This window comes from Gasterosteus aculeatus, chromosome 12, assembly GCF_964276395.1.
Source record: "Gasterosteus aculeatus chromosome 12, fGasAcu3.hap1.1, whole genome shotgun sequence".
Taxonomy (NCBI): Eukaryota; Metazoa; Chordata; class Actinopteri; order Perciformes; family Gasterosteidae; genus Gasterosteus; species Gasterosteus aculeatus.
Window position 1 is genome coordinate 24,175,233 of NC_135700.1, and position 26,623 is coordinate 24,201,855.

The 26,623-nt window shown below is 48.8% G+C and overlaps 1 protein-coding gene across 23 annotated transcripts; it reads left to right on the forward strand.

Moving 5' to 3' along the window:
* Positions 1 to 26,393, forward strand: ppfia1 (PTPRF interacting protein alpha 1). 23 transcript variants are annotated; one of them, XM_078086019.1, is made up of 32 exons: positions 1 to 1,176; positions 2,541 to 2,801; positions 6,770 to 6,871; positions 6,984 to 7,148; positions 7,223 to 7,297; positions 7,790 to 7,891; positions 8,474 to 8,707; positions 10,310 to 10,456; positions 11,193 to 11,327; positions 12,658 to 12,741; positions 12,830 to 12,961; positions 13,046 to 13,108; positions 13,755 to 13,834; positions 13,922 to 14,072; positions 14,697 to 14,920; positions 15,474 to 15,705; positions 17,202 to 17,231; positions 17,879 to 18,003; positions 18,077 to 18,249; positions 18,351 to 18,444; positions 20,200 to 20,211; positions 21,152 to 21,233; positions 21,470 to 21,670; positions 21,865 to 21,927; positions 22,384 to 22,410; positions 23,026 to 23,201; positions 23,344 to 23,441; positions 23,971 to 24,146; positions 24,292 to 24,360; positions 24,438 to 24,606; positions 24,763 to 24,827; positions 25,104 to 26,393. In XM_078086019.1, the coding sequence occupies exons 2-31, from the start codon at positions 2,541 to 2,543 to the stop codon at positions 24,816 to 24,818; spliced, it is 3,738 nt and encodes a 1,245-aa protein (XP_077942145.1). In that variant the 5' UTR covers positions 1 to 1,176; the 3' UTR covers positions 24,819 to 24,827; positions 25,104 to 26,393. The 23 variants fall into 23 exon arrangements, with proteins under 23 accessions (XP_077942145.1, XP_077942144.1, XP_077942147.1 ...); XM_078086018.1 differs by having other exon boundaries at positions 25,144 to 26,393; XM_078086021.1 differs by having other exon boundaries at positions 25,019 to 25,139.
* Positions 26,394 to 26,623: the final 230 nt, after the last annotated feature.

Below are 26,623 nucleotides of genomic sequence, written 5' to 3' on the forward strand. Positions count from 1 at the left end.
AGACATTCATGACACTCAACATAAAAACATATTTCTATGTAATTGCATCGGTTTTGCTTTATTATATCGTCGTGCTGTTGCCATTTCCGCCTGTTGCCGACCTGGGAAGCCCCGCCCCCTCGACGGACTACCAGGCTAACGAGAGGAGCTAGCAGCACGTAGCCCACCATCGGCTGTCCCAAAGACCGAGGCTGTCCGGCAGGGGCGACGGGGGGAAAAGAACCGGACCTGAAGGGACCCTTTTTTGTAAACTGGAGAAAACAACCGACAGAACACTTGAGAAACTCAGGCGGGAATATAACGTTCAGCGTGTTGTTATTTTTTCTTTTCTTGGAGAGGAGGGAAAGAAACCGTTGCCAGCGTTCCAGCGTTAGCTGGAAGTTTTTACGAGTGGAGCGGATGAGATGTATTGACACGACTCGGGAAGCTAACGCTAGCCGAGGAGCTAACGCTAGCCGACGTGCTAACGTTACTTGAAAGATTAACGTTGATCATTTCAGCAAAGGCATATATGACGTTTAATAACTTGTTTTTAGTGTTGTTTTAGGTAGTGTGATTTTAAACAGATGTATGTCGTCTACATTTTATATGGAATAGAGCGAATCTGGCGAATCTTCTCTAACGTTAAGTTAGGAACGTAGGAAACCAGCGGGTGTTAGCCACCTAGCTGGCTAGCAGCTAACGACGGCTAGCCTACGAGTTAAACGAGATTTAAAGCCAAAGATCTCTGCTTCGAATTAGCTAACGCTAGCAATGCTACTTCTCCACGTCACCTCTATCGCCGCTGTCTGTTGTGTAATGTTGTTGTGCGTGTGTTCAACGGTTACGGCTGAAGATGGACGTTTGTTGTGATAAACTTTTTTTTCCCATATCTAAATATGCAAATATCGATACAACAGTTTACTTAATGCTAGCATGCTAACGTTGAGTTAGCTGGCCAAACTTGGAATACTGCCTCTCTGTTTTGAGGCCTTTAGGAAACTATACCACTCTTTTTTTCAACAGAGAAGACAATTTCCTTTACAGCCTTAACGTATCCAAGCATCCGAATGGAATATATATTCTGAGTAACTCTGGCTATTTGTCAAATTGGACGACACACTGTTGGAGCTCCCGGGTTGTGTTGACGTCATAAAATAACGCGGATTACAAGTGGAATAACAACATCCGTCAAAGGTGAGGTGCAGACGCACGTGAGCATTAAACAACTTTAGAGCTGTTATAACTTTTAAAATATGTTTGCGGTCACACTGATTTAATAGTACATGAACGTGCGTTTTCGCTCCATATCTGAATTGGTCAAAACTAGTAAAAAGGCAATAATGACGTCACATGAATCTTAGTTGAGTTACAATTTCTGTTTTTGTGTCATGTTAAGAAATATACTAAATACATTTAAAAGTGTCAGGCGCATTCAAGCGTTTCTCCTCCAGAGGTTGGTTTCAATTCATTTTATTTTGCATATCCCACAAATGTGCCTCAGGGCTTTACAGTCTGTACACATGCACGATGTCTCATCTGTACTTTCTTTTTGGCCCGTTTGATGTCTTCTACGTTGCAGCAACCCCCCCCCCCCCCCCCCCCCATCCCATGGGGGGAGTGACCCTCCCCCTCATAAACATGCCTGAGCCCGCTGGCTTGACCTCGATTTGCAGCGTTAGTTTTGTATTGTTCTGATTTCTTTTCTTATGTCCACCAGAAATAGTGTTTATCCTTTTAACATGGGCAGAATGTAGTTGGAGTCCAGGAAGGATCAGAGCCTGTTTCTCTTGTCTGGTTGATTTAGTATGCATGCAGGTGTGGTCCAGTTACAGCTGTGTGTCCCGTGCACTGAACCTGATACAGAAGCTTTCTGAAAGTAACTGTCTTTTGGCCTGTTGGGCGATACAGAGAACAAAGTGAAGGGGTTAATGCTGGCTGCCACCTAGTTCCTACTCCATGTTGTTGTTCCCTGTAGGTATGTTAAATCCAGCTCACATGATTTCTCTGCCTTTCTGTCTAGCAGTCTGTCTACAGAACCTAAGCCCCTCTGTGTGGCGAGTGGCTCTAATTCTGCAGACCTTCCTGCCCAGCTGTTTAATGCAGCATCCAGACAACGCTGCTCTGCTGGTCTCTCTGCTAATAAAGTGTTTCCCCAACTACTATAACAGGGCCATTTGCCTGAATATTTGAACCATGACTATTTGATCCCACAGGACTATTCATTTTTCATAATTTACTGCTTGTACAACCTGGACTCTTGAGAGAAATTAGTTTTTTTTTTTCAAGCCCAATAAACTTGCATGGTAATGGAATATTCAGTCTAAATTAGGAGAATTTGGTGGCAGGAGGTATTTTGAAATGAGATGTGTGTGAAGCTGTATAACCCATAAAGGGCTTCCAGTAATGTCCCTGAATGTTTCCGTTCACCCCTTGTTTGTGCTGACTGCTCTGTACTTTGCCGTATCTCTACTTGCCCTCATAATTGTCGCCTTCCTCCTCCTAACACCAAACTCTTCCTTCTGCTGTCTCCTTTTGGCCCTGGGACCCGTGGGTTGCAGATGATGTGCGAGGTGATGCCCACCATCAGCGAGGCCGAGGGGGGAGGCGGCGGCGGCCGTCGGGGCTCCGGCTCCCCGCTGCAGTCGGACTCCGAGGGTCACTTTGAGTCGCTGATGGTGTCCATGCTGGAGGAGAGGGATCGTCTGCTGGAGACTCTGAGAGAGACGCAGGAGAATCTGGGCTTGACTCAAGGCAAACTGCACGAAGTCAGCCATGAAAGGGACTCGCTGCAGCGACAACTAAACACTGCGTTACCACAGGTGAGCGGGACGGGCCGATGCGCTCGACACATGTGGTTGTGGATCATCTACAGTGAGGTGAACCGTCCTAAGTAGCAACCCCTTTCATGTGAGTTGATGCTACACGACGAGTCTGCAGCGGCGCGGGCGTCTGCCTCATGGTTTTCAGAGGCTTTGTGGAGTTACGTGGTCGATCGACTGCAAGGTGCACATCAGTCAAGAAGATAAAATAATCTGCAAGAATGCCACTTCTGATAAAAGAAAATATTGAGAAGCGAAAACAGTTTCTCTTTCTAATGGAGCTTAAAATGCATAAAACACAAAATAGCCTCATGCCACACGGTCTATGTAATGAATTAGCAATAAGCCCCTTACTGTAATGAGATTGTCATAGCGCTGCTGCTATGTCTACTATCTGCATAACCCGGCCATCTATCTGCACGACTCATGTGTCCTCCCTCTGTGGCCTTCTATTTAAAACAAAAGGATAAGGTTTCCCGCTTTTAATGATGCATAAAAGGGCAGGTAGGCGAGCGAGCGTTGCGTATGCATGCGTATAAAGTTGGCACGCTGGTTATTATAAGTGTTTGATGGCCTAATCTTATGGAACCTATAAAGGAGCCACAGCATGGTCACATGACCTCACGTCTCCACCACTACGCTAACGGAGGACTAAACAAACGCTGTAATCTCTTCTGCTTGTTTTAAACACGGACCTGATTTCAGAGATCTAAGCTAAAAACGTGAAAAGACCAATTGATGTTTAGACAAGCGATCCAGATCATTTTTTAAATAGTTTTTTCTAGAAAAGCTACAGACATGTCAGTGGAGCTGAACTCGGGTCAGTTAAGTCATTTACTAAGCCAGCGTTGAAAGCTAAATATACTAATTCTAGGTGTTTGTTTGTTTTCTCGCTATTGCCCTGATGTTTCGGGGGTGAAATGTTCTTTACCAAACGCCTAAAGTGATTCCTTTTTGTTGTTCTGTGTTATGGGATTCACACCCGCCTGAATCCGTTTCTGGGCAGGTGTGATTTCAGGTGATTGTTGGGAAGCGTTGACTGTCTTTGGGTTGTAGCGCTTTAGCTTAGCTTGGTTATCCATCATACCCTCGATACCCTAGAATTTGTGGCGTGGATGGACAAGCTGCAATCTTTTAATCCCTCGCATCCTTTAGAAACCGAGCCTGACGGATGCCCTGAGATATGGAACCCCCCCCCCCGTACACGTCCCCCTGGAATGCACAGACATTCCTGGGCAGCTCGCTCACACGTCAACGGCTTCTTCAAACCGCACCGAGCGCTGCTTGCTGGTTTTCCTTCTGTGTTGTACCGTACATGTTCTACGGAGGACCGAACCGCTGCTCCTTCATGTGTTTCAACCGGTGATCGTGGAGCGAACCTCCTCCTCTTCGCTTTGGTCTTGATGTTTACTGTTCAGTGTGAGTGAGCAAAAGGAACCGGCTGAGCAGGAGTGTCTTTGACCCCTTGAGATGGACGTAGTCGGGTTGAGGACGATTACCAACGGTGGTGTCGCAAAGTCCCGCCTCTTGAAATCAAAGCCTAGCGTCGTCTTGGTCTGTCCGTCTCTGCTCCAAAGACCCGATGATCAGTGGATTCTGAGCTCGTCGTGGTTAATTGTCCTTATACGATGGTTCATCGTAGCAGTTAGAGGTGTGTTGTCTAAATCGGCTGGTTATTGCTGAGAAGAAACGCTCCCTCATGTGGAAGCAGGCTCTTAGGTATGTAACTGGCTCTGTCCAACAAAGGGCTTGTCCCTCACGTGAATACGCTGTAAGAATTCAGATGCTGCACTGTTAGTCGTTGCCTACTCTATATTTGGTGGTAAAGATCAGTCTGGTTCTCCATTAGGATCAGAAAAGGAGAAGAAGACCCCAGCGATGCTCATGAGCTGTCTCTCTCCTGCCCTTTCTTCACATTACCATAAACAAACGGGGTCCACGTGACTTTCCAGTGTCACCGGCCATTGATCCTGTTTCACAAGGAAAGCCCTCACCTGTCAGGAGGAACCCGTGCTGACGACTCTCTTACTCGGGTAGGTCCTCAGGACGACCTGTTCAGACGTGGAAGCGGATCCAGATTGAACAGAACCACAAGTTTATTAAGAACTTCACTAAGCTGCACCTTCACCTGGAGTCTGATGGTCAAGTTCTGACTGTAGCGATGCTCCCTGTGTCCCATCAACAGTGTTTTCCATAGGCCTGCAATTTCAGGGGGGGGGGGGGGGGCGCCCTGTTATAATGGTAGCCTGGATCTACTAAGAAAAATAATTCAACAGTTAGTTGTTTTTCTGTAAAGGTGTCATTGTAAGTAATGAGCTGAGGTAGTTTCAAGGGGCTTGTGCGGCGCAGTCAGTCAGCTGTCAGCGGAGAAGGTGGCTCGGTTGGGTCGGATCCTGAACCTTGACTCCGCCCCCTCAGTGGCTCCCCGTGTGTCCGGCTCGCAGTGAATGGCGGCCATTGTGGCGACTAATTAGTTTGTGCCTCCAGGAGAACACATGCCCTCTGCACGGTGTCACATTTCAGCACGCGCCGTAAGCCAGTGAGAGCGGCTGAGGGCATTATGTCTGACCAGGAGAAAAGGGGCTGACTCATCAGAATTTCAGAGTCCAGTCCTAAAAGGCCCAGAGAGCCTTCAGAACCCGCTTTGAGGTTTGTTGTAAGACCATGAGCGACTTCTCCGAACGCGACCATACAATCGTATTCATATTAACACCATCTAGTCAAAGTTCGCTTTGTGTTTTCTGGGCGTTGCGAGGTTCGATTGATCCGCTCATCCAAGCAATTTATCCATTAATAGTGTGCTTCCTTCTGGGCTGAGCTGTGCTCCTCGCTGCTCGAGACTCATCGCCGCTAAATAACCGTGACTACATGTGTCCCACAGGTCCAAAGAGAACGCATCCTGGGACGCCTTCCACTTCAAATAACTCTTTCTACAACACAGAAACAACTCTTTCCCGGGACACGCAGTCAAATATTGTTCATCCCTGGAAAGCCTCCGTGTGTCCTCCGTGTTTTGGTGTGCTGTTCCTTTAATAGGTTGGCACAGATTTTTGTGTGCCCCCCCCCCCTCCTCCTCTCCTGGTTGGGGGCTTACAGAGCAGCTCAGCCCACACCAAACACCCCCCCCCCCTCCCACCCCCCGCGAAGCCCCCAGTGCTGCACTTCAGAGGCTCAGAGAAATCCTCCCGTTTCTGTACAACTCAACCTCTGCGTCTGCAGTGGAATGTAGGAAGCAATGCACTCTGTAATTACCTCTTGGGCCCGCCTCCCGCCGCCTCCCATTGGCTAAGAGCAGAGTGGAGGCAGAGGTCTTAGCCAACGGCTAAGTCCCACTTACTCCTTCTTTGTGAAGCGGAATCTGTGCCAGTCGCTGGAAATGCTCTGAGGCGAGAGAAGGGTTTGTGGTAGTGAGTGAAAAGAACGATCCGTCACACACACACACACACACACACACACACACACACACACACACACACACACAGAGACGCAGCAAGGAGGCCTCGCCACTCACTTGCCTGTTCTAGTTTTTGCAGGGCAGAAAATCCGGATAGCACATTCTGTGGGTTCGACCATGCATGTCATCTCTAAAAGCGTGTGCGTTCAAGACAGACCTGTCCACACAGCTTGTGTCCTACTCCGTGTTGTTATCAGGTACTCTGAAGACTTCTCTCTTCTCCTCTTTGCTGTATGTTTCCCACTTAGGACATTTACTGGCGTCGTTTCACCAGCTCTGGGTCCGTGACGTCATCCGGAGGAGCCGTGTACATTATTGTGCAGTGATTTCACGGAAATAAACAAAACGATGCAGACTTAAAATGTGCTTTTGGTCGTTCCTTCAGCAAGACGGCGAGCAAACTGCTTTTTAAAGTGTTATTTTACTCAAAATGTAACCTCCCTGCCTCCACCTGTTTGTGAGCCGAGAGCTCGGTAAGTAACCAGCTCGGTGCTCCCGTGCGTTTGCGTTCCAGGAGTTTGCTGCGCTGACGAAGGAGGTGAACGTGTGTCGGGAGCAGCTTCTGGAGAAGGAGGAGGAGATCGCGGAGCTGAAGGCGGAGAGGAACAACACGCGGGTTAGTGGCTCCACCTCCAGCGGACGAGCTGGTTGTCATAACACACACACACACACACACACAACCCATAATCCAAACCCGTGCTCGCTGACTCCTCCTCCCGTGTGCTCAGCTGCTGCTGGAGCACCTGGAGTGCCTGGTGTCTCGCCACGAGCGCAGCCTGAGGATGACGGTGGTGAAGAGACAGGCTCAGTCCCCCGCCGGCGTCTCCAGTGAAGTAGAGGTCCTCAAGGCCCTGAAGTCGCTCTTTGAACACCACAAAGCGCTGGACGAGAAGGTACGAGCGTGTGCTGTGTATGTTTGAGCACCGACCCGGAGGAGCAGGAGACCTAATGAGCGTTGGTTCTGCAGGTGAGGGAGCGACTGCGCGTGGCCTTGGAAAGATGCAGCGCGCTGGAGGAGCAGCTCACCATGTCGCACAAAGAAGTAAGACAAATGACTGGAGGAGCACGACCTCTCCAGGTCAAGGTCCACATATCCATAGGAGAGCCTGAGGTACAGAGTCAAACCCTTTAGCATGACCTCGTCTTTGTATTATTGATTTATGTTTAACTGAAACTTTCCAATTCACCAAGCGAAACCAAACGGAAGTCAGACGTTACTTTTCTAGTGTTTGTTCGACTAGAGAAGAAACTCCTGGTTCATTAGTCACTCTGCTCAAAGACATCTCAACGCCTCCCTACATCTGAGGAGGGACACATGCACACACACGCATGCAAAGACGTCCACTGTGTATTGAATGGCATTAAGAGTGACAGATGAGGATCCTTGGAAGTGTCCTAGATCTCCTCTCTGCTCCGCGCTGCAGTAATCAACACACACACACACAACAAAAGACAACCTCCTCCTCCTGGTGCTCCTGGTGAAGTGGTACACGAGGGACTCAGGGAGGCCTTTAATCCATGGTGTTTCCTCCAGCTGACGTACCTCAGAGAGCAGAGCGGCCTGAAGAGAGGCCTGGCAGACGGAACCAGTGAGGTCAACCACAACTCTGAAAACACGCCGAGCACCAACGGCAAGGTGAGGGGACTGTAACCCTATTAGATGCTAGAGAGACAAGCCTGATCCTGCATGTGAACCAGTCTCAGGTTAGTCCTGATCCGCTATGTCAGAGGTCTTCAACACGTCCGTGGAGCAGGGGGGTCGCAACATTTTTGGTTGATCCATTATTAATAGAATAGGGTGTCCCTGCTCCATCTCGCCATCAGTTTGGGGGACCTTGGCCTGAAAAGACCCCTGCTCTATGTGAACCAGTCTCAGTGTAGTCCTGATCCTCTAGACCTCAGTAAACGAGACCATCAGCGAGAAGGTGGTTAGTTTCTTTATGGTTGTGGATTCTGGAGGGAAAGGGGGCCCGGGTGATGCAGGACCAGGACTGAGGGGCATACTGACAACCTCTCCTTGCACAGCAGGGTCTTTCTTAAGCAAACCTGGTTCTCAGAGACACTTTAGTCCACAGGGGGCGACAAGTTGAATTGTTCAAAAAGGTTTGAGAGGTTTCAGTTACTGACTGTGAAGTTTATCTCCTAGATGTCAGAGGCAAATGAGAGTGTACTCGCTCTGCTATCTAAAGTCCCACGTGGGTTCCGTTCTCTCCCCCAGCGGTGCTCGGACGGCTCCCTGAGTCAGGAGGAGGAGCTGGGTCTCGGCTTCGGAAAGGTCAGCGAGCTGCAGGACGTGGTGGAGCGGCAGACGGCCGATCTGGGCCAGATGAAGGAGCGCATGGCCTCCATGGTGTCACGCATCAACGAGCTGGAGGAGGACCTGGACACGGCCCGGAAGGACCTCATCAAGTCCGAAGACATGAACACACGGCTGCAGAGAGACCTCAGAGAGGTACCTTCTTAAAATAGTCCTTTGAATGGATTTGTTTCTTTGTGTTTACGGGCGACAATGTTCTGATGTATGTAAATATTCTGATATATTTGAACTCTTAAATCGTGTGTTTACACACATGCAATTTTATTCGAAATTTGTAGCAAAAATGTTCAGTTCCAATAATCAATCAATGGACGATTCAGCATCATCGATGGATGCAGCCAAAGTGTCCGACCCTCTTTGGTTTACAAGAAACGCCCCAAAAAAACATAACGTTGCCAAACATCGTTGAAAAACTGGCTTGGTCTTAAAATACAGATTCTGCCTTTTCTTTCCAACTTGGCAAATACAGTTTGCAAAATGAATCCACAATTATGGAGATTATTTGACTGAAGGTTCAGCTCTGATCCTGTAGACAATATATGTATAAATAAATGTATGTACCCTATTTTCCCCACTATACGGCGCACCGGATGAAAAGGCGCACTTTCAATGAATGACCTATTTTAGAACATTTTTCATACATGGGGCGCACCGGATTATAAGACGCATAAAATACTGCAGTCAAACGTTTTACCCGGGTTTGCGTTATGCTAGGGTGACCAGACGTCCTCTTTTCCCCGGACATGTCCTCTTTTTGAGACCTAAAAAATGCGTCCGGTCTCAATGTTGCCAGATTGGAAATGTTCACCATTTCCAGCAACACTGAGCACCTATCGTACCAAAGGCTCAAAATGCTCGTGTTTGGAGGATAATTATCGTGTATCTGGCAACATTGAGATCGGTCGACCAATGACTGTTCTCTCTACAAGAAGGTGGAACGTAATGGAGACGCCATTCACAACACTTAAGGGCGGAATAACTAGTTTGTGAAAGAGAGCAACACAAATATCCGACGAAGCAGAATCCCGGACGTCTTTGGAATCCCTGCCGGACGCACTTTTTAGGTCTCAAAAAGAGGACATGTCCGGGGAAAAGAGGACGTCTACTCACCCTAACTGAGTGAGCACAGAATCGGTGGTTACTGACTGGCAGCCGTGATGCTGCAAGCGGTGCGGCTCTGTAGTTTACCAGTCGTACCGAAACACATTTATTATTATTGGTTTTTCATACTGAAACATTTTGACAGCCGTGTACAACCAGTGTGGATCAACCAATTGATCCACATACAAGGCGCTCCGGATTATAAGACGTTTTTTGAGAAAATGAAAGGCTTTTAAGTGCACCTTCTAGTATATTGGGCTCTCTGCCCTCTTAATCACCACACAATGGATGAAGATTTGAGTAGTGAACCTCTGTGAAGTGAAGAGCCAGTGTTGGAAGAAGTATTAACACCTCTTACCTATAAGTAAAATACTGCGAGAAAGAGGTGGTTCTGCATTGAAAATCTTTTATATATAGTAACTGTATAATCAGGGGAATGTACTTACAGTATACAATTAAAACTGCTCACCTTTCATCCAAATGAGCTCTTTAGTTATTCAATTATTGCTTGTAATATTAGATGATTACTGTTGAGAGCAATACAGCTGCTATTCATTTAGTAATATGGTGAATGTCTTGTGCAGAACAAGGTAACCTGACGTGTGTGTGTGTGTGTGTGTGTGTGTGTGTGTTCAGTCCATGGCTCAGAAGGAGGACATGGAGGAGAGGATCACCACGCTGGAGAAGCGCTACCTGGCCGCTCAGCGGGAGGCCACCTCGGTCCACGACCTCAACGACAAGCTGGAGAACGAGGTGGCCAACAAGGACTCGCTCTTCAGACAGGTAGCTCCTTAAGGGCCGAGAGGACGTGACCGATGTTCCTCTCGTCCTCGACTACTCGCTGCTCCAGCTGGTGGACTTATTTGCCATCGGAGGGAAAGGGAAGGGCTCTTCTGTTTGTATTAAATTTGACTGAACTTCAGAGGATGTACATTTATACACTACACGGTACCACTTGTAGAAACGTTCCCATATGCTGTGCACTTTTCTCTACTTCTAGCTTTGACTGTTCTGTTTCCAATGAGTTCAGGACTTCTTATTTTAGCTACACAGATAAAACATTCTTTGGTTCAGAGGGTTAATAAGCTCGCTGCATCAATTATGATCTGTAATCTCCTCACACCCCCTCGCTGCCCGGTGGGACTGGCGGAGGCGTGTGGTGATTCCGGCTGTTTGAGACCCGGAATCCCCGCAGTTTTGTTTTTGGTCAAATCCTGCTAACGAATTCCTGCTGCATTCACGCAGTGAATGAGGAGCCTCGAACACACTGGCCCGTTTCTTTACATGTACTCACTGGGATGGAGACGTCTCTCTCTGCCCTCTCCTCCTCCGGGGGGGCTTCATCCTTCCTTTGTGTGCCTATGAATGCTCACTTCCTGCCCTCCCCACGCTCACCCATCCCTTTCTCCCCTTTCTCCCCTTCGGTGGCACTCTGTCCACCTCGCACGGCCCGAAGGCTAAATCCAAAAGGACCAGGATGTGCAAACCACTGTTGGCTTTTCTCTCTTTTTGTCCGTAGACGGAGGACAGAAACCGGCAGCTCCAGGAGAAGCTGGAGCTGGCGGAGCAGAAGCTGCAGCAGACCATCCGCAAGGCGGAGACTCTGCCGGAGGTGGAGGCGGAGCTTGCTCAGAGGGTGGCGGCCCTCACAAAGGTACCAGCACCTGCCTCGTGAAAGAGCCTCTCTTGTTTCAAGTTGGTCTTTATTGAAGTGTGAACGCGGACCTCTGAGAACCTCTGAGATCTTCCCCTGACGCGTTGCCTCGGGGAACTAACAAGAATGAATAGACGTCTCGCTCCTGATGAACTCTGGGCCGTGGGGTCTTTTCCTTTTGTTTATGCTGCTCCGAACGCGCACAGGGAACTATTTTTAGAGAATTGTCTCGTGTGTTCTTCCATTTATAGTTTGAGTCTTGGTCTCCGACCCCAGCAGGCAACTCGGCACCTTGTTGGTGTCTGACCGGCTCACCGCGCATGTCTGGGATCCAACCTCCTTCCTCAGGAACGCTTTGCAACATAAAGATGGATAGTGTAGCAGGAGACAAATGTATTGTAAAAGTTTTCTCCCAAATCACTGCAATAATGAATCTACGTCATTTCAAATGAAATGATTTAGTTTTAGGTTAAACTTATAATACATATTCCCCACTATTGAATAGGTTTTATTCTTTGTAAACGATTTCAGTGTGTTCAGCATCTCTCCATTGATCCTCGCCGGTTCCCTGCTGAGCTGGACACACTAGTGATGTTAAGTGTGTCGGTGCACTAGATAGAGACATAGAGGCATCAATATCCGTTATAATTAGAATATTCTCACCTCAACTGAAGCGGTTATCGCTGCTCTCTTCACACACAATCAGGCCCTTTAACACGTGGCTGTCCGGAGCCTCCATCGGTTAGAGACGAGTGCTTCCTCATTACCATCTAAAGAGCGATAACATGAATGATGCAGGGACGGATCGCACACTATTCTATTAGTCCAAATGTAACCGAATCAATACGGGTCAGAATTAATCATATTTTGTTTATTTGGACGACGTTGTTTACATGAAAGAAGTTTTTATTTTGTGTACCTCAATTTATAGAGAGCATATATATCAGGAGTACTTTTACATGCAGCCGCTCAGCTATAATACGGAACATGACCTCGGCCTCGCTGACTTCTTGAAAACGTTGGCGTCGTCATATTTCAACCTAACCCAAAAAAGTGATATCTTAGATTTCCATAAAGACTTAAAATATGGGCTTTTCTTTGAGTAACATGGCTGCGCAAACAGCTGGTTGGTTTGTGTGTCTGTGACCCCCCCAAATCCAATCCAATCAAAGCATGTAACTGCTGTGCTGAAGATGAACATTGGCTCATCACAGACACACAACTGACAACATGATGATTATCATTAACGTGTGTGTTGGCGCCGTCCCTCTCGGCGCTGAGAGGACCGAACACCCCGAGATACGAAGGTGCTGTTTGTTTATTTCTTCAGGCAGAGGAACGCCACGGGAACGTGGAGGAGAGACTGAAGCAGCTGGAGGCCCAGCTGGAGGAGAAGAACCAGGAGCTGCTCAGGGTGAGGCAGGCGGGGGAGTCGCACGGAGGCCGCCTCTACGGGGGGGGGACTCATTAACGCTCTAAATGAGGCCTTTCTGTTGGCTCAGGCGCGGCAGCGAGAGAAGATGAACGAGGAGCACAACAAGCGCCTCTCGGAGACGGTGGACAAGCTCCTCTCTGAGTCCAACGAGAGGCTCCAGCTGCACCTCAAGGAGCGCATGTCTGCTCTGGAGGACAAGGTGACTGGTGCACAGCGTCTGCCGATACGTGTCAACCTCGCCGGACGTGGTTATCAGTTTTGCTTTGTGTCCGTCTCTTCCCAGAATGCCCTGATCAGAGAGCTGGAGCACACCAAGAAGCTGATTGAGGATTCTCACCATGAGAAGGTCTGAGCGCTGTGGAGAGGACGGGTGTCAATACCAGTTCTTATCAATACTGCTTATTGCATCTCCTTGATTATTCTGTGAGGGGGGGAAAAAGGAAAAAAGAAAGCTAATAATTTCTTATTATATATAAAAATATATAATATTATTTTATCGTCATTTAAAGGCCGGCGCATGTTTCTGCGTGTCGACGCACTCGTTTCACTTCCTGGTTGTAAAGTCCTGCGTGTGTTGCAGAGCGATTCACCTCCAGACCGACAGGCGGAGTGACGTGTTTTGTTGAAGACGAGAGTCTTTGTGTGTCTTTGACCCGTCCTCATAGTCCGCCAATGACGGCATATTTACGCATTTCTTCCCACAAAAGCTCTTCAATCTGATCCGTTCTCTCGTAAACGTTCTTCCTTTTAATAACGTCCGTATTGTGCTGTGAAAACGGAGATGTGAGACACCGTAAAGGACGTAGTCAGCAGACCAATCACAGCCTGGTGCTGCAGGAGGCTGCAAAGCTTCAGACGCAAGAAGGTGTGAAAAGACACGTATAGACTCGCGTGTCCCTGTAAACGCAGAAGCATAAACTAGGCTTAATGCCCTCAGACCTTTTTGATTCCTCCCACTGATCGGTGCGTCTGTGATTGTCTTCCCCCTACAGGAGCAGCTCCTTATCCAGATTGAGACCATGAGGGCGGAGAACGAGCAGGGGAGGAGCCGGAGCAGCTCCTTCCTCCCCGGGTAAGACTTCCTGTCTCCGCCTGCTGCACCCAGCGCCTCTCCACGGTTTATCGTGATGTTTTATATTCTCCCCCCCCCCCCACTCAGGCGCTCTCAGCTGGGCAGCACTCCTGATTTCCGGTACCCAGTGTCGGCCTCCTCCATGATGGACAGTAACTCGGACCACTACGGCAGCGCTCTGGTGCTGAGACGGCCTCAGAAGGGCCGCACGGCGGCGCTCCGGGACGAGCCGTCCAAGGTGAGCTGCTCGCTCTCCCGCTGCGGAGATCCACTTCCTGTCCTTCAGGACGACGTCGGGACATCAGCAACTTCCTTTAGTCTTTTGTTTCTTTCTGTGCCGAATCATTTGTTTAATTAAAGAAACACGATATTTAAAGTTGTGTCTGTTGATTAAATCAAGAATTCATTCCGCTCGTCAATTTTTGGGGACCTCGTAAAACCTAAATATAATAATACTATTAGCGTTAGTGTGACCTGATCTTCATCAGCTTCATGGAGCATTGGAGCTTCAAACTATTAATCGCAGCCCCACAGATCTGTCATTTAGTCGCGTGGTCTTTATCTACGAGATGCATCATAATGAACACTGACGAGTCCAGTGGGAGACGGACAGACCGCATTAGAGTCCATGATCACGTCTTGGCTGATCTCTTAACTTTCTGAACAGAATTTACTGGACCTCGTCTCTTTGTGAACGGTTCCCTTTGATGATTCTTCTTTCTCGTTCCTTTCTCTTTGCTTCCGCTCTGGACTCCAGCGACATGTAAGTCAGCGTGGAGGTTCTGGTAACTCTCACCACAGCGTCGTCCCCCTGCCCTCCACGTCTCACCTGCTCTCCTTCTCCCCACTGTGGACGAACCAGGTGCAGACGCTGAACGAGCAGGAGTGGGAGCGCATGCAGCAGGCCAACGTGCTGGCCAACGTGGCCCAGGCCTTTGAGAGCGACATGGACGCCTCGGACCTGGAGGACGACCGGGAGACCATGTTCAGCTCGGTGGACCTGCTGTCCCCGGGGGGGCAGGCGGACGCACAGACGCTGGCCTTGATGCTGCAGGAGCAGCTGGACGCCATCAACAACGAGATCAGGTCGGTGCACGCAGAGCTTCGTGTCTGCAGGTTTTATTTAGCTGACGTTGTTCTCTGGGGGTCTTGATTCTAACTAGAATAAAAGTCCTTTTAATGGAAAGCGAACGTTTATGGAGCAGCACGGAGAACTCGCGCATGTATTCACTGACGTTTTTATTCAAAATAAAAATACATTTCTTTTATTAAAATTTGAAATCAATCCCGTTTGTAAGATGAAAGACATCTATAAATGTATAAAGAACTATAAGATTAAAACTAACCTGTGTCCAGTGATCCTCTGATGGTCACATGACGTCATCCATCATGACGTCATAGTTTCAGTGCAGCGCGCAGGATGTTTTTACAGAATCTGATTCACACAAACGCTTTGTTAGTGCGGCGTGTAGAATTCTTTTTTCTTACTTTAAGCTTCACTTTAGCTGCTCTTTCTGGAGGAAGGTTTTTTCCCCACAGAGGATGAAAACGTGATGATGGACGGTTCTTACAGCCTTGATTTTAGCATATATTGTGTTGTGTGGGTCCCGGGGGCTAAATGACCTCGTCGCCCCTGCAGGATGATCCAGGAGGAGAAGGAGAACACGGTCATCCGGGCGGAGGAGATCGAGTGCCGGGTGGGCAGCGGCGACAGCCTGGGGGGGCGTTTCCGCTCCATGGGCTCCATCCCACCGTCCCTGTGTCCCGGCTCCTCGCTGGGCGGATCCCCCCCCGGCTCCGGCCACTCGACCCCCAGACGCGTCCCCCGCAGCCCCAACAGAGAGCTGGACCGCATGGGGGTCATGACCTTGGTAAAGCTTTCATTCAACGTGCCGATGGGGGTTGAAAGTCCCAACGTGTAGTTCTATGATGTAGTTTAGGGTTCGTCCCCGTCTGCTTTAACACCGACGTCGTCTCCGCTCACTGTGCGTGTGCGTGTGTGCGTGTGTGCGTGTGTGTGTGTGTGTGTGTGTGTGTAACCGCTTTAACCCCAACGTCATCCAGCAGACACTCGCGTACCTGCCTTTTGGTGCAAACCTGTAGCTATGAGCCAAACTTTCAGGCACCTGACGGATGCCCCGGGTGCACTTTGCAGAAGAGCTCCTGCTGCGCCCTGAGATACAGTGTTACAGCACACGTCATGTGACAAGGAAGCACCAATCAGAGCGGGCTGTACCAAGATACCAAGAGTTACTCACATCAGTGACGGTCGCACTAAAGTGATCCGTTGGGAGGATTCATGGAGGTGGAAATCAATTCTTCTCCTTGATTAGTTTGGTGTGTCCTCCTTGTGGTCGCCAGGTAACGCCTAGACGATGTGAGTTAACGGGTTAATGCGCCTCAGATCGCATATCCTCCCCACCGGTGACCACGTCTCTTTTACGGCCGACGCGCCGCTCCGTTCCCCCGTGGGTCCGATGCTGCTCGGTCTGTTTCAATCGGCATGAGGCGGAGGAACACGCCGATTACATCCTGTTGGGCCCAGACTTTTGTAAACACAGCGGGGGGAGAGGGGAGAGGGGTGAGGAAGGTTTTTTTTTGCTGCTCCTCTTCGAGCTGAAGCGATTTCGTCCTCGTAGGATTTCAGGGGGGGAGAAAAGTCTCCCTCGGTTCATCCAATGAGGGGCAGTAGAGCATCAGAGGTGGACAGAACAGGTGAACAGGTCTGTGAGAAACTCCAACTGGGAAAGAAGCTCCAGGGGACATTTAGGGCGATAAAACGAGGTCCTGTTCCTGTGTCGCTTTATCTCCCTTATCTCCCCCCTCGGTGAGTCAGAGGAGGGGAGGAAATGACTGATTAGCTCCTTTTCCTCCCGCGGGGCGAAAGACCTACTGTTGAAATGTAGCAGGCTGATGTTTTATTTGGTCTGCTGATGCCGGGCCAGTGAGGAATGTAGAGGGGGGGGGGGTCTTAGGTCATCCATGTGAATCGTGTAGATCCCGAGTTTTTATCTGGGGGGAGGGTGGGTGATATTTCCGATAAAACCTCTTTGATTTGACGGGACGTTGGCCAATCAGCATTGAGATCTTTGCATCCTTTGACTCCAGATCAGTGCTGCCAACTCGGCGACTCCTCTTCCTCCATCCGCTTCACATTCAGGCTGCACCTGACCCCACCCGACCTTCACCGTGGGGCTTTAGCAGTGTCTCCTGCAGGCTTCGTTTGCTGCACGCCTTCATTGCACATCACTGGCAACTTGCGTGTGTCTGCATGGCTTTGGATCCGCCGCCAGTCTGTTGTGCGTCTCACTAACTGCTGTTTTTCTCTTTCCCCCTTTTTCTTGTTTTCTTTCTTGCCATGCTTCAGCCTAGCGACCTGCGCAAGCACCGCAGGAAGGTAAACTGTGCTTCCTCAGTGTGCAGCTTCTGTCTCTAATGTTCACCCAGCTACCAGCCGGGGAAACCTAAACTCAAAGCGACACGCAAGGGTTTTATTCCACCGACGTTTAGATCTGTCGTCATATCCCGTTTGGTCCATCCGGAGAAAGTTAATTTGCAATAACTGATGACTGATGTAAAATACATTTAATAGAGTTGCATGATTTAACGCTGATGGGGTAACATCACATCACGTGTCCTTTAGCTGATGCTTTTATTCAACCATAGGATACAAAAACACGAGTTTAATGAGTTTTAATCTGAAGCTATAAACGCATCACAGAAGCTTCAGAAAATTGATTACATGCTCATTAACACTCCCAACATGATTAAACACGACTAATGTGAGTCGAAACATTTCATAGTCCAAACAATACACTTGTAGCTGCTGCTGCTCTGTCCGTTAGTCAGAAGTAGGAAATGCATTTCAATCCCCCGGTGGGTGGAACTGATGGCGAGCTCATGGGCCAGTTGGTTGCTATGGTAACGCGGCCGGTACGTTAGTGGGGGGGGGGGTCTCTTTTTATGCCGTTTCCTAATTTGTTACTTCCTACTTAAAGCGAAACGTCTGGCTCCCTAACGTGCGTCTCTCTCGCCGCGGTTTAGTCTGCTCAGGACGACAAGGCCACCATCCGGTGTGAGACGTCCCCCCCCACCACGCCGCGCTCCATGCGCATGAGCCGGGAGGGGGGGCACGCCGCCAGCCACGAGGACATCAGAGACATCCGAGGGTAAGGCTGAGATGACCCTCGTGCCCGCCCTCCGGGTAAGGACCGGCTCTGATGATCTGCTCTCGCCCCGTAGCCTCGCCGGGCTGCAGGACGGCGCCGGCAGCAACCCCAGCAGCAGCAGCAGCAGCCAGGACTCCCTCAACAAGGCCGCCAAGAAGAAGAGCATCAAGTCCTCCATCGGGCGCCTCTTTGGGAAGAAGGAGAAGGGCCGACCCGGCCCCCCCACCAAAGACTCCCCCAGCCAAGGTCAGACCACGTCCCGCCACACAGCGCGCGTGTGCGTGTGCGTGTGTGTGTGTGTGTGTGTGCGCCCGACACGTCTCACCATGTGTGTCTTCTATTCCTAGCTGGCACCCCGGAGGCAGACGGCTCCCCTAAGGACGGCTTAGGGGTGGGCACCCTGGGGGGCCCCGCGGAGAAGAACAGGAAGCTGCAGAAGAAGTGAGTGTCATGCTGTCTCCTCGCCGCATGTAGACCCAGCAGAAGGTAGAGAGGAAGTTCAGTGAAACACGCGACCAGGACATCAACAAAACTTTATTTAATCTTAAACAACCAACCAGTGTTAGTTACTTGGTTGGTTGGTTGGTTGGCGGAGTAGATCAGTGTCCAAACCTTTTTTCTCCGAGAGCCACATACAGAAAAATATAGGAAGGACGGGTCCACTCACTAGACGTGAGGTTTACTGCCTCACTCCTAATTAACACAGCAAAAATCAGTGTTTGAAGAAAACAAGCCTCCGTCATAGCTCTCCATTAGTAGAATTGTATTTTATTTTTGACAGAGGTGTGCAGGTCATCGTCCTGTACGAAGGGGGACACGAGACAAACGGGATGTGGACGTTAAGCTCATTACACAAATAAACTATTGGGATTGTTACCACATCAGCTCATGTGTTCACAATGGTCGTCAAGGATTGACTGAATGTATTCAGTAACTGGGCTCATTGAGAGATAAAGTGTATGTTTGTGACGGTTGCGCTCAGAGGAGCAGTGACGCTGCGCTTTGGTCCGAAGGACCGCTGGACGGTCAGGAGGACGCATGGTGGACGAGATGCTGTCGGTCCTTCTGCTTCTCAGTCGGCTTTCGTTCAGCGTTAACAGAGAATCTCTGAGTCCAACAGACTCTTCGTTCTCATTGTCCGTAGGGAGAGAAGCTGATGCTGATTCTTCACAGAATCATCGCACTGAATCAGTTCTCATTGCAGACTCTCCTCCACTTCTTCTGCATCCATTGAAAACAGAGTGATTACCTTCCCCATGACAGAAAAGTCTGACTTCTTTCTGAATTCGTTCACTTTTAGCAGAGCGCTCTGCATTTGGAGGTGCGCTACGTTGAATACGCTTCCATGTGCGCATGCAGATGTTACCCGCTGATCTTTACCTTGTAGTCTCTTGTTCAGGGTGTTGAGATGATCAGTGAGCTCCACTAAAAACACCATAAAGGGTCCGTGATCTCATGGAGACGTCTACCCCTTTTCTGGCTCATGTCAATATTTGTCAATATCTCAGGGAATAAAACCGCTGCAGGACGGAGGCAGCGCACCTCAGGATGTAGAGAAGGTCCCGTATGCAGCAGGGACATCAGAGAGCAACGAAGTCCTCTGTGGAAAAGCCCTCGGGCCTGAATGTGTTGACAGAACTGTGTTCAACTAAGAAGTGCAACACAGTGGAAATAGTGCATTATTATTGTATCGACTCTCCCTGATGAAGCTCTGGTTCTTCTTACGCTTTTATTATGAATCAAGTAAACGGGCTTCTGTGGCTGCAGACCAACCGTTAATCAGCAGAACTACAACAACGCTCCGTTACTCCCACGTCACCACAACGCATTCCCATTGGCCGCACTAAGATGATTGACATCACATCGTGAGCCCTTCACTGACCCTATGAGCTCACAGAACGTGTCAGTCCGTTACAACATGTTTAGACTTTGATGCCGTGGTTTGGAAGCCCCTGTGTAGAGGATGCGTCTAGAAGATGATCTCCACCTTCTCACTCGCTGTCCCTTCACGCTCACGCTCGCTCCGTCAGCCACGCCCACTTCCACTGCAAGTGTCTCCCTCTGGTATTTGAAACATGATGCAAACACATGACTGTTTTTGGTTTTTTTTGCTTCCATGCTGCTCTTAAATGAGTTCATTCTTTCTCACCTCCCTCTCCCTTGTTTTTGTTTTCCATCATCTCATTCCATGTGTAGTCCAAAGACGGGGTAAGTTGTTCACGTTGCTTTTTGCTTTGCCTTCTCTTCTTCACGTTGACCCTCACCAGTAACTCAGAGGACCCCGAGCGCTCGTCCTTCTGGCTGCCTGAAGGCTTTCCACGCCGCTCTGTACTGTTGTGTGTGTGTGTGTTTTCCTCTTGCGGTTTTCCTTTTGGTGCATGAGGAACTGTGGGAAAGTTAACTGGACTAAAGAGTTGGATTTCTTCTCCATTAGATTTCAATAATACACTAATTGTTATTGTGAGTTTCTGCAGAATTGAATTAAAGCTAATTGGTCTTTGCAAAAATATTTGCATTCATTTAAACATCCAAGTAGACCTTATTTACAAAAGTGCAGAGAGAAAAATACAAATCAAACCTTGAGAATAAATAAAGCTATTAAGAATGAATGAAAATGAATCAATTACAACGAGCCGCTGGAGGACAAACGAAGTGAAGCTGAGTGGCCTTCAGAACAGAAACGTCTCTGCAGCTCCGTACTGAGAACGGGTCGGTCACGGTTCTTTGTGGCCCACAGCTCCATCTGTTGGCAAAGCACCAGCACGCCCTTCATCTCAAAGTAGCGCTGAATCTCTGAACGTTTGGTCCGGCCCTCCTCCCCCTGCATGTTGTGGCCCCCCAGTTGTAGAGGAACGTGTTCGCATTCTCATGCTCACTCTACGTGGACCCCCACAGAGATCTGGTCTGGCAGAGAGACCCATCCGGTTGCACCTGGGCAGTAGAGACCCTGAGGAGGACCCAGGAGGCTTTCGTTGTGTGTGTGTGTGTGTGTCTTTCTGCGTTTCCACTGCTTGGTTTTCTCTCAACCCTCCACTCTGTTCTGAGGATGCATGTCACATGACTTCTCTGGGGTTTGTGCATATAGGGGTCTTCATGATGGCGTGTTGTCTGTGTGCACGCTGGCTTTAATATTACTCTCGTACCTCAGGCAGGAGTTGCTGGAGGAGGCTCGCATGCAGGGCCTTCCCTTCGCCCAGTGGGACGGGCCCACCGTGGTGGTTTGGTTGGAGGTACGGTGCAGACACGCCACATGTGAATACCTCGTACATACATAAGCTAATTACCTATTCTTTTATTTGAAATGCTGTATAATAATGTGCTTATCAATGACGATGCCATCATTGATTTCCTTACTTAAACATGAACGACCATAACAAGTCTCCACAGCAAAGAAAGCTGTTAGAAAATTCTCCTGAGTCTTGTGGTCCAACACGTTTACAAAGGGTGAACTTACCCCTCCCTCCAGCTGTGGGTGGGCATGCCGGCCTGGTACGTGGCGGCGTGCCGTGCTAACGTGAAGAGCGGTGCCATCATGTCGGCGCTGTCTGACACGGAGATCCAGAGGGAGATCGGCATCAGCAACCCGCTGCACCGCCTGAAGCTCCGCCTCGCCATCCAGGAGATCATGTCACTCACCAGCCCATCGGCCCCGCCCACCTCCAGAACGGTACTGATGATGCCTTCAGGCTCCCTGTCTGCACTTTGAATGCATTAACATGAACTAACTTTCTCTAACAGTGATGAAAATAAACACACTTTCTTTATCTTCTCTCCTTCCTCACTCCTTTCACATTTCTCTCACTTGTGATTGGGCGGGTGGGGGCGGGTCGGGGTGGTGGGGTGCGGTCGTCACATGATCAGACCACAGGAAACGTTTGGCTCACACACGAAGAAATGGAAAGTTTGGCAGCAACACCTCCCACGGTTAGTCTCCCCCTGAGTGGCCGCTGTGGTGACCTTCGGCTCTCGTTCCACGTTGCCTTCACGCCGAAAATATGAATATCACTGTTACTAATATTTAATACACTTAATTTGGTATTAATCCAATGTAGAGTCTCATCGGGCAACTTGAAACGTGACCTTTTCTCCTTCTAGACCGCGCGTGTGTGCGTGTGTGTGTGTGTGTGTGTGTGTGTGTGTGTGTGTGTGTGTGTGTGTGTGTGTGTGTGTGTGTGATGTAGCTTCTCTATTTATTACGATTATATATGATTTGCATGAATATTGATAACCACAGATAAATACTAGTAATTGGTTAATTAATTCAATCCACACACTCCTGATTTATTGTTTTTGTTTTTCTCTAACACGGCACCGCTGCCTCACTAACTCCTCCCCTTTCTGTTCTTCTCACCACGCCCACTCTAACCACGCTAACACCAGGAGGATGACGGGGGCAGCTGGGCCCAGGTTTGCACCCCCCGCCCCCCCCGTCCAGCTGCTTTTATTAACCGCATCCTTTCAGTCAAGAGTTTTATCTTCACTCCACATGTTTGATGCATTTGTTGACGTTTTAGTGATTTGAGTAAAAACTGCAGAATATAACACAGTAAAAAGTAAGAATGTCAACACAATTACGGTAACATTTTCATCAAAAGAAATTCTGCACATTCTCATAAAATATCTTGTGTTTCAACATCTGCAAAAATCTGGGAATTTCTTATTTTAAATCATCATTTTTGTTCAATACATTGATATGTATTTACATTTTTTAGAATCCGAGTTCTATCCGGTAGTTTTCTAACTGAAGCGGCGATGAGGTCTCTGAAGGAAACCGGTGGTTACCGTGGTTACTGTCTAACAAGTTCAAATAGTAAACAAACAGGGACACAGATGCTATAAAAAGATTAGTCATTAAATAAATCCATATATTACTGTGATAAAAAATACATATGTCCTAAAAAGTATTGTACTGTTATTTTATTTTTAATGAATTATTCTAATTGACAGTTGAGACCCATGAGAATAATCTGCATCACGCATCACAAACGTTTAGGTCATCCACCGTCTCTCCTCCCACCGCAGACGCTGGCGTACGGAGACATGAACCACGAGTGGATCGGCAACGAGTGGCTGCCCAGCCTCGGCCTGCCGCAGTACCGCTCCTACTTCATGGAGTCCCTGGTGGACGCCCGCATGCTGGACCACCTGACCAAGAAGGACCTGCGGGGGCAGCTCAAGATGGTGGACAGCTTCCACAGGTACGTCGTGTAACCAACGTGTAGTAGAAAAATGTCTGAGTAATAAAGTGGAAAAGTTGTACAGAGACAAACATTCCTCCCACGTAACACGTGAGAAGGATTCAGCCGAGCAGTAAAACCGTCGGTTTTGTTGGCGCAACAGGAACAGCTTCCAGTGTGGAGTGATGTCTCTGAGGAGGCTCAACTACGACAGGAAGGAGCTGGAGAGGAGGAGGGAGGCGTCTCAGCTCGACCTCCAAGGTAAGAAACGCAGAAAACATCTCATGGACCTTCACGTCACCATCGCTTTGTCATTGAAAGTGTGTTGAAATAAAACAATTTTATTGATTGACACGTTTCAAAGGCTGTATAATAATGAACATAATGTTCAGAAGTTACTTCATCCATTTAATATTCATTTGAAAACATCTGGATCACTGGGCAGAGCCTGAACGCACCGTAATGTCACTGCAGTCAATCTCCATTGGTTAGCCGTTAGCCGTTAGCGCTGCTGTTACTAGCTCCTACTCTAATCTAAAAACTGGTCGTTTTACATTGTCACATGATCGGAAACACTAATGATGTCATCACGGTACTGAACATTGGAGGAAATGTCAATGTCGATTGTATTTATACAGCACATTTAAAGGCCAGAGGTCAGCCAAAGTGCTTTACAGGATAAAAACTATCCGCAGCAATAAAACAATACAAGCAAACGTAAAGCTGCATAAACCCCTCTGATGGTTGAACGGTTCCCCTCCTCCATCACGACACGTCTGTGTCCCTTCAGAGGTGCTGGTGTGGAGCAACGAGCGAGTGATCGCCTGGATCCAGGCCATCGGGCTCAAGGAGTACAGCAGCAACCTCTACGAGAGCGGCGTCCACGGGGCGCTGCTCGCCCTGGACGAGACCTTCGACCACAACGCTCTGGCTCTGCTGCTGCAGATCCCCACGCAGAACACGCAGGTGCACACATCTCACGGCTTAACGCCGTATGTGGAGCCCGGTTGGGCAGAGGACGATTGTCCTCTGGTCCTCTCCTCATCGGGGGACCAGAAGCCCGATAGTCGCCCGCAGCTCGCTGAACGTTAAATACCACTTTGTCTTCCAGGCGCGAGCGACTCTGGAGCGCGAATACAACGGGCTGCTGGCCCTCGGCACGGAGAGGAGGACGGACGAGGTGACGAATGAGACACAGATGAATCCTCGTTTATACACTGTGTGTGTGTGTGTGTAAACACGCCTCTGCTCCCGCAGGACGAGGATAAGAACTTCCGCCGCGCTCCCTCATGGAGGAAGAAGTTCAGGCCCAAAGACATGCGGGGGGTGTCCTTGGGTGCGTCCGACACGCTGCCCGCCAACTTCCGAGTGACGGGTAGCGGCGCCGTGTCCCCCTCCGCCCAGCCAAAGAGGAGCCCGATGGAAGGTAAGCGTGTGTGTGTGTGTGTGTATGTGCATGTGTGTGTGTGTGTGTGTCGCGGCTGGATAGACGCACTCGGTTGTTGTGGAACGGCTTTGCTGCTGTGCGTTTGATGACTAACGGCACGTCTCTGCATGTGATTCTGCCACCGTGGACACGCAGGAAGTCAGTCAATACAGAGGCTGGACACGGCCACAGTCAGGACCTACTCGTGTTAACACACAACGGTAAGCCGGGGGGGGGGGGGGGGGGGGCACTAGTGGGCCGTAAGTATTTGAACTTATTACCTACGGGCCTTCTACAGATGTGAGATGAACATTATAATATCACAGTGACCGATAAAGTAAAATAATGTGATAATATGAATCATTACTCGTGTCGTGATAACACTGTGTCGTTGCCCCCCCCCCCCCTGCAGACCTGCAGTTTCTTCTTCTGCTCTTGGCTTCAGTAACGCATGCTGTACGCCTCTTCCCCCCCCAATCACCCGCCTCCTGGTCCAGTCACCGCCGCCCGGCTCAGTTCCTCCTCATTATTTTGCAGGTACCCGCTGGTCCGACGATGAGGGGGAATTCCCTGCATTCAAGACCAGGATGATGAACTGAAACGACACTAAAAGACGTTTCGCTTTTTCCGTCGTCATCGCAGAGAGAAACTCACCAATCTCAGTGTCTCTCGTGGAAACTTTTTAGATTCACCTACACGTGTTATTTTATTTATGTAAACCAATGGGACATTATATTGATTTTAGAATGAGCGTAATCCCTTTTTTGCCTCTATCACCTTAATCACCTCCCTTTTTAAAATGAAGGCCTGTTTCTCCACCGCGCCCGACCGCATTGAAGCTCAGCTTTCAGGTGTATGTAACGGAATGTTTTTATTGTCTGGAGTTTGTATATTTCTACCAACAAACATTTTATCTTTCTTTTTTTATAATCCTGATTCTATTGACCAGATGTGTGTTTTGTTTTTTTCGGGGTCTCCTCTTTGATTTAAATTCTAATCATGGAGTTTATGCTTAAGTGACTTTGCTATGTGATATAACTTGATTCATATCCTTTAACTGTTGTACTCGTGTAGCTCATTACTTGTTGTTTTGTGTGACAGCAGCTGTTAGTCGACGTGTGACTATGGAGACAAAGTGCTGCATGCGGTGACTCCTCCCCCTCGCTGCTGACCACACACGTCTTTGCTTTCCTCTTTACATATCTGCAAAACCAAAATGAATTTATAAGAGTTAAAGCCATACAGCGGGTAGCGGAGAAGAGAGAAAACACCCGAGTGGGCTTCTTCCAGATGCAAGCGGTGAAACGCAGAAAATCAAGGTCCTCCGTGACCTCCTCCCCCCCCCCGGCCACGCACCAGCTCCTCCCCCCCGGCCACGCACCAGCCCCCCCCCCCCGGAGACCGAGTGTGGATCTCCTTCGATGGACCAACTTCACCGAGGCCTCAGCCGACGACCCTTTTTTCTACAAAGATTTCTTATCGAGCCTTACCGCTTCTCGACTCCTCGGTCGTCTCGTTCTTATTTATTATCCCTCGCTCACGTCGGGACCCCCCCCCCCCCCAAACACAGGAGAAGGAACGGCAGAGTAGTTAGTTGAGGCGTAAAGTAGAAAACTTTTTCCTTGTTGGTGATTTAGTCATTTATGCACAATTTAAATCGTGTTGCTGTTTTATTCCCCCAACCGATCTCTGATCTTGTAACAATGATGTACAGTCTGGAGTACTTATAAAACTACTTTTATCACAATATTATTTATTGCTTACTTTCAATAAAATACTGAAACTCATTTTCCGCTGCAGATAAAGACTAAAGTTTGTTCTGTTTCTGGTGTCTAACTTCTTCTAACAGTGAATCTGTGAAATATGGAAAAGTCCTTTTCAGGAATCTTTGACGACGTGTGATAAAGGTGGAAAGTTCAGTTTAACTGGTCTGTATTAGAATAATTTCTATAAATTTGGTTTAATTATAGAAAGGTTTTAGACATTGTACAATTCAAATAAATGATCCAGTTTGTGC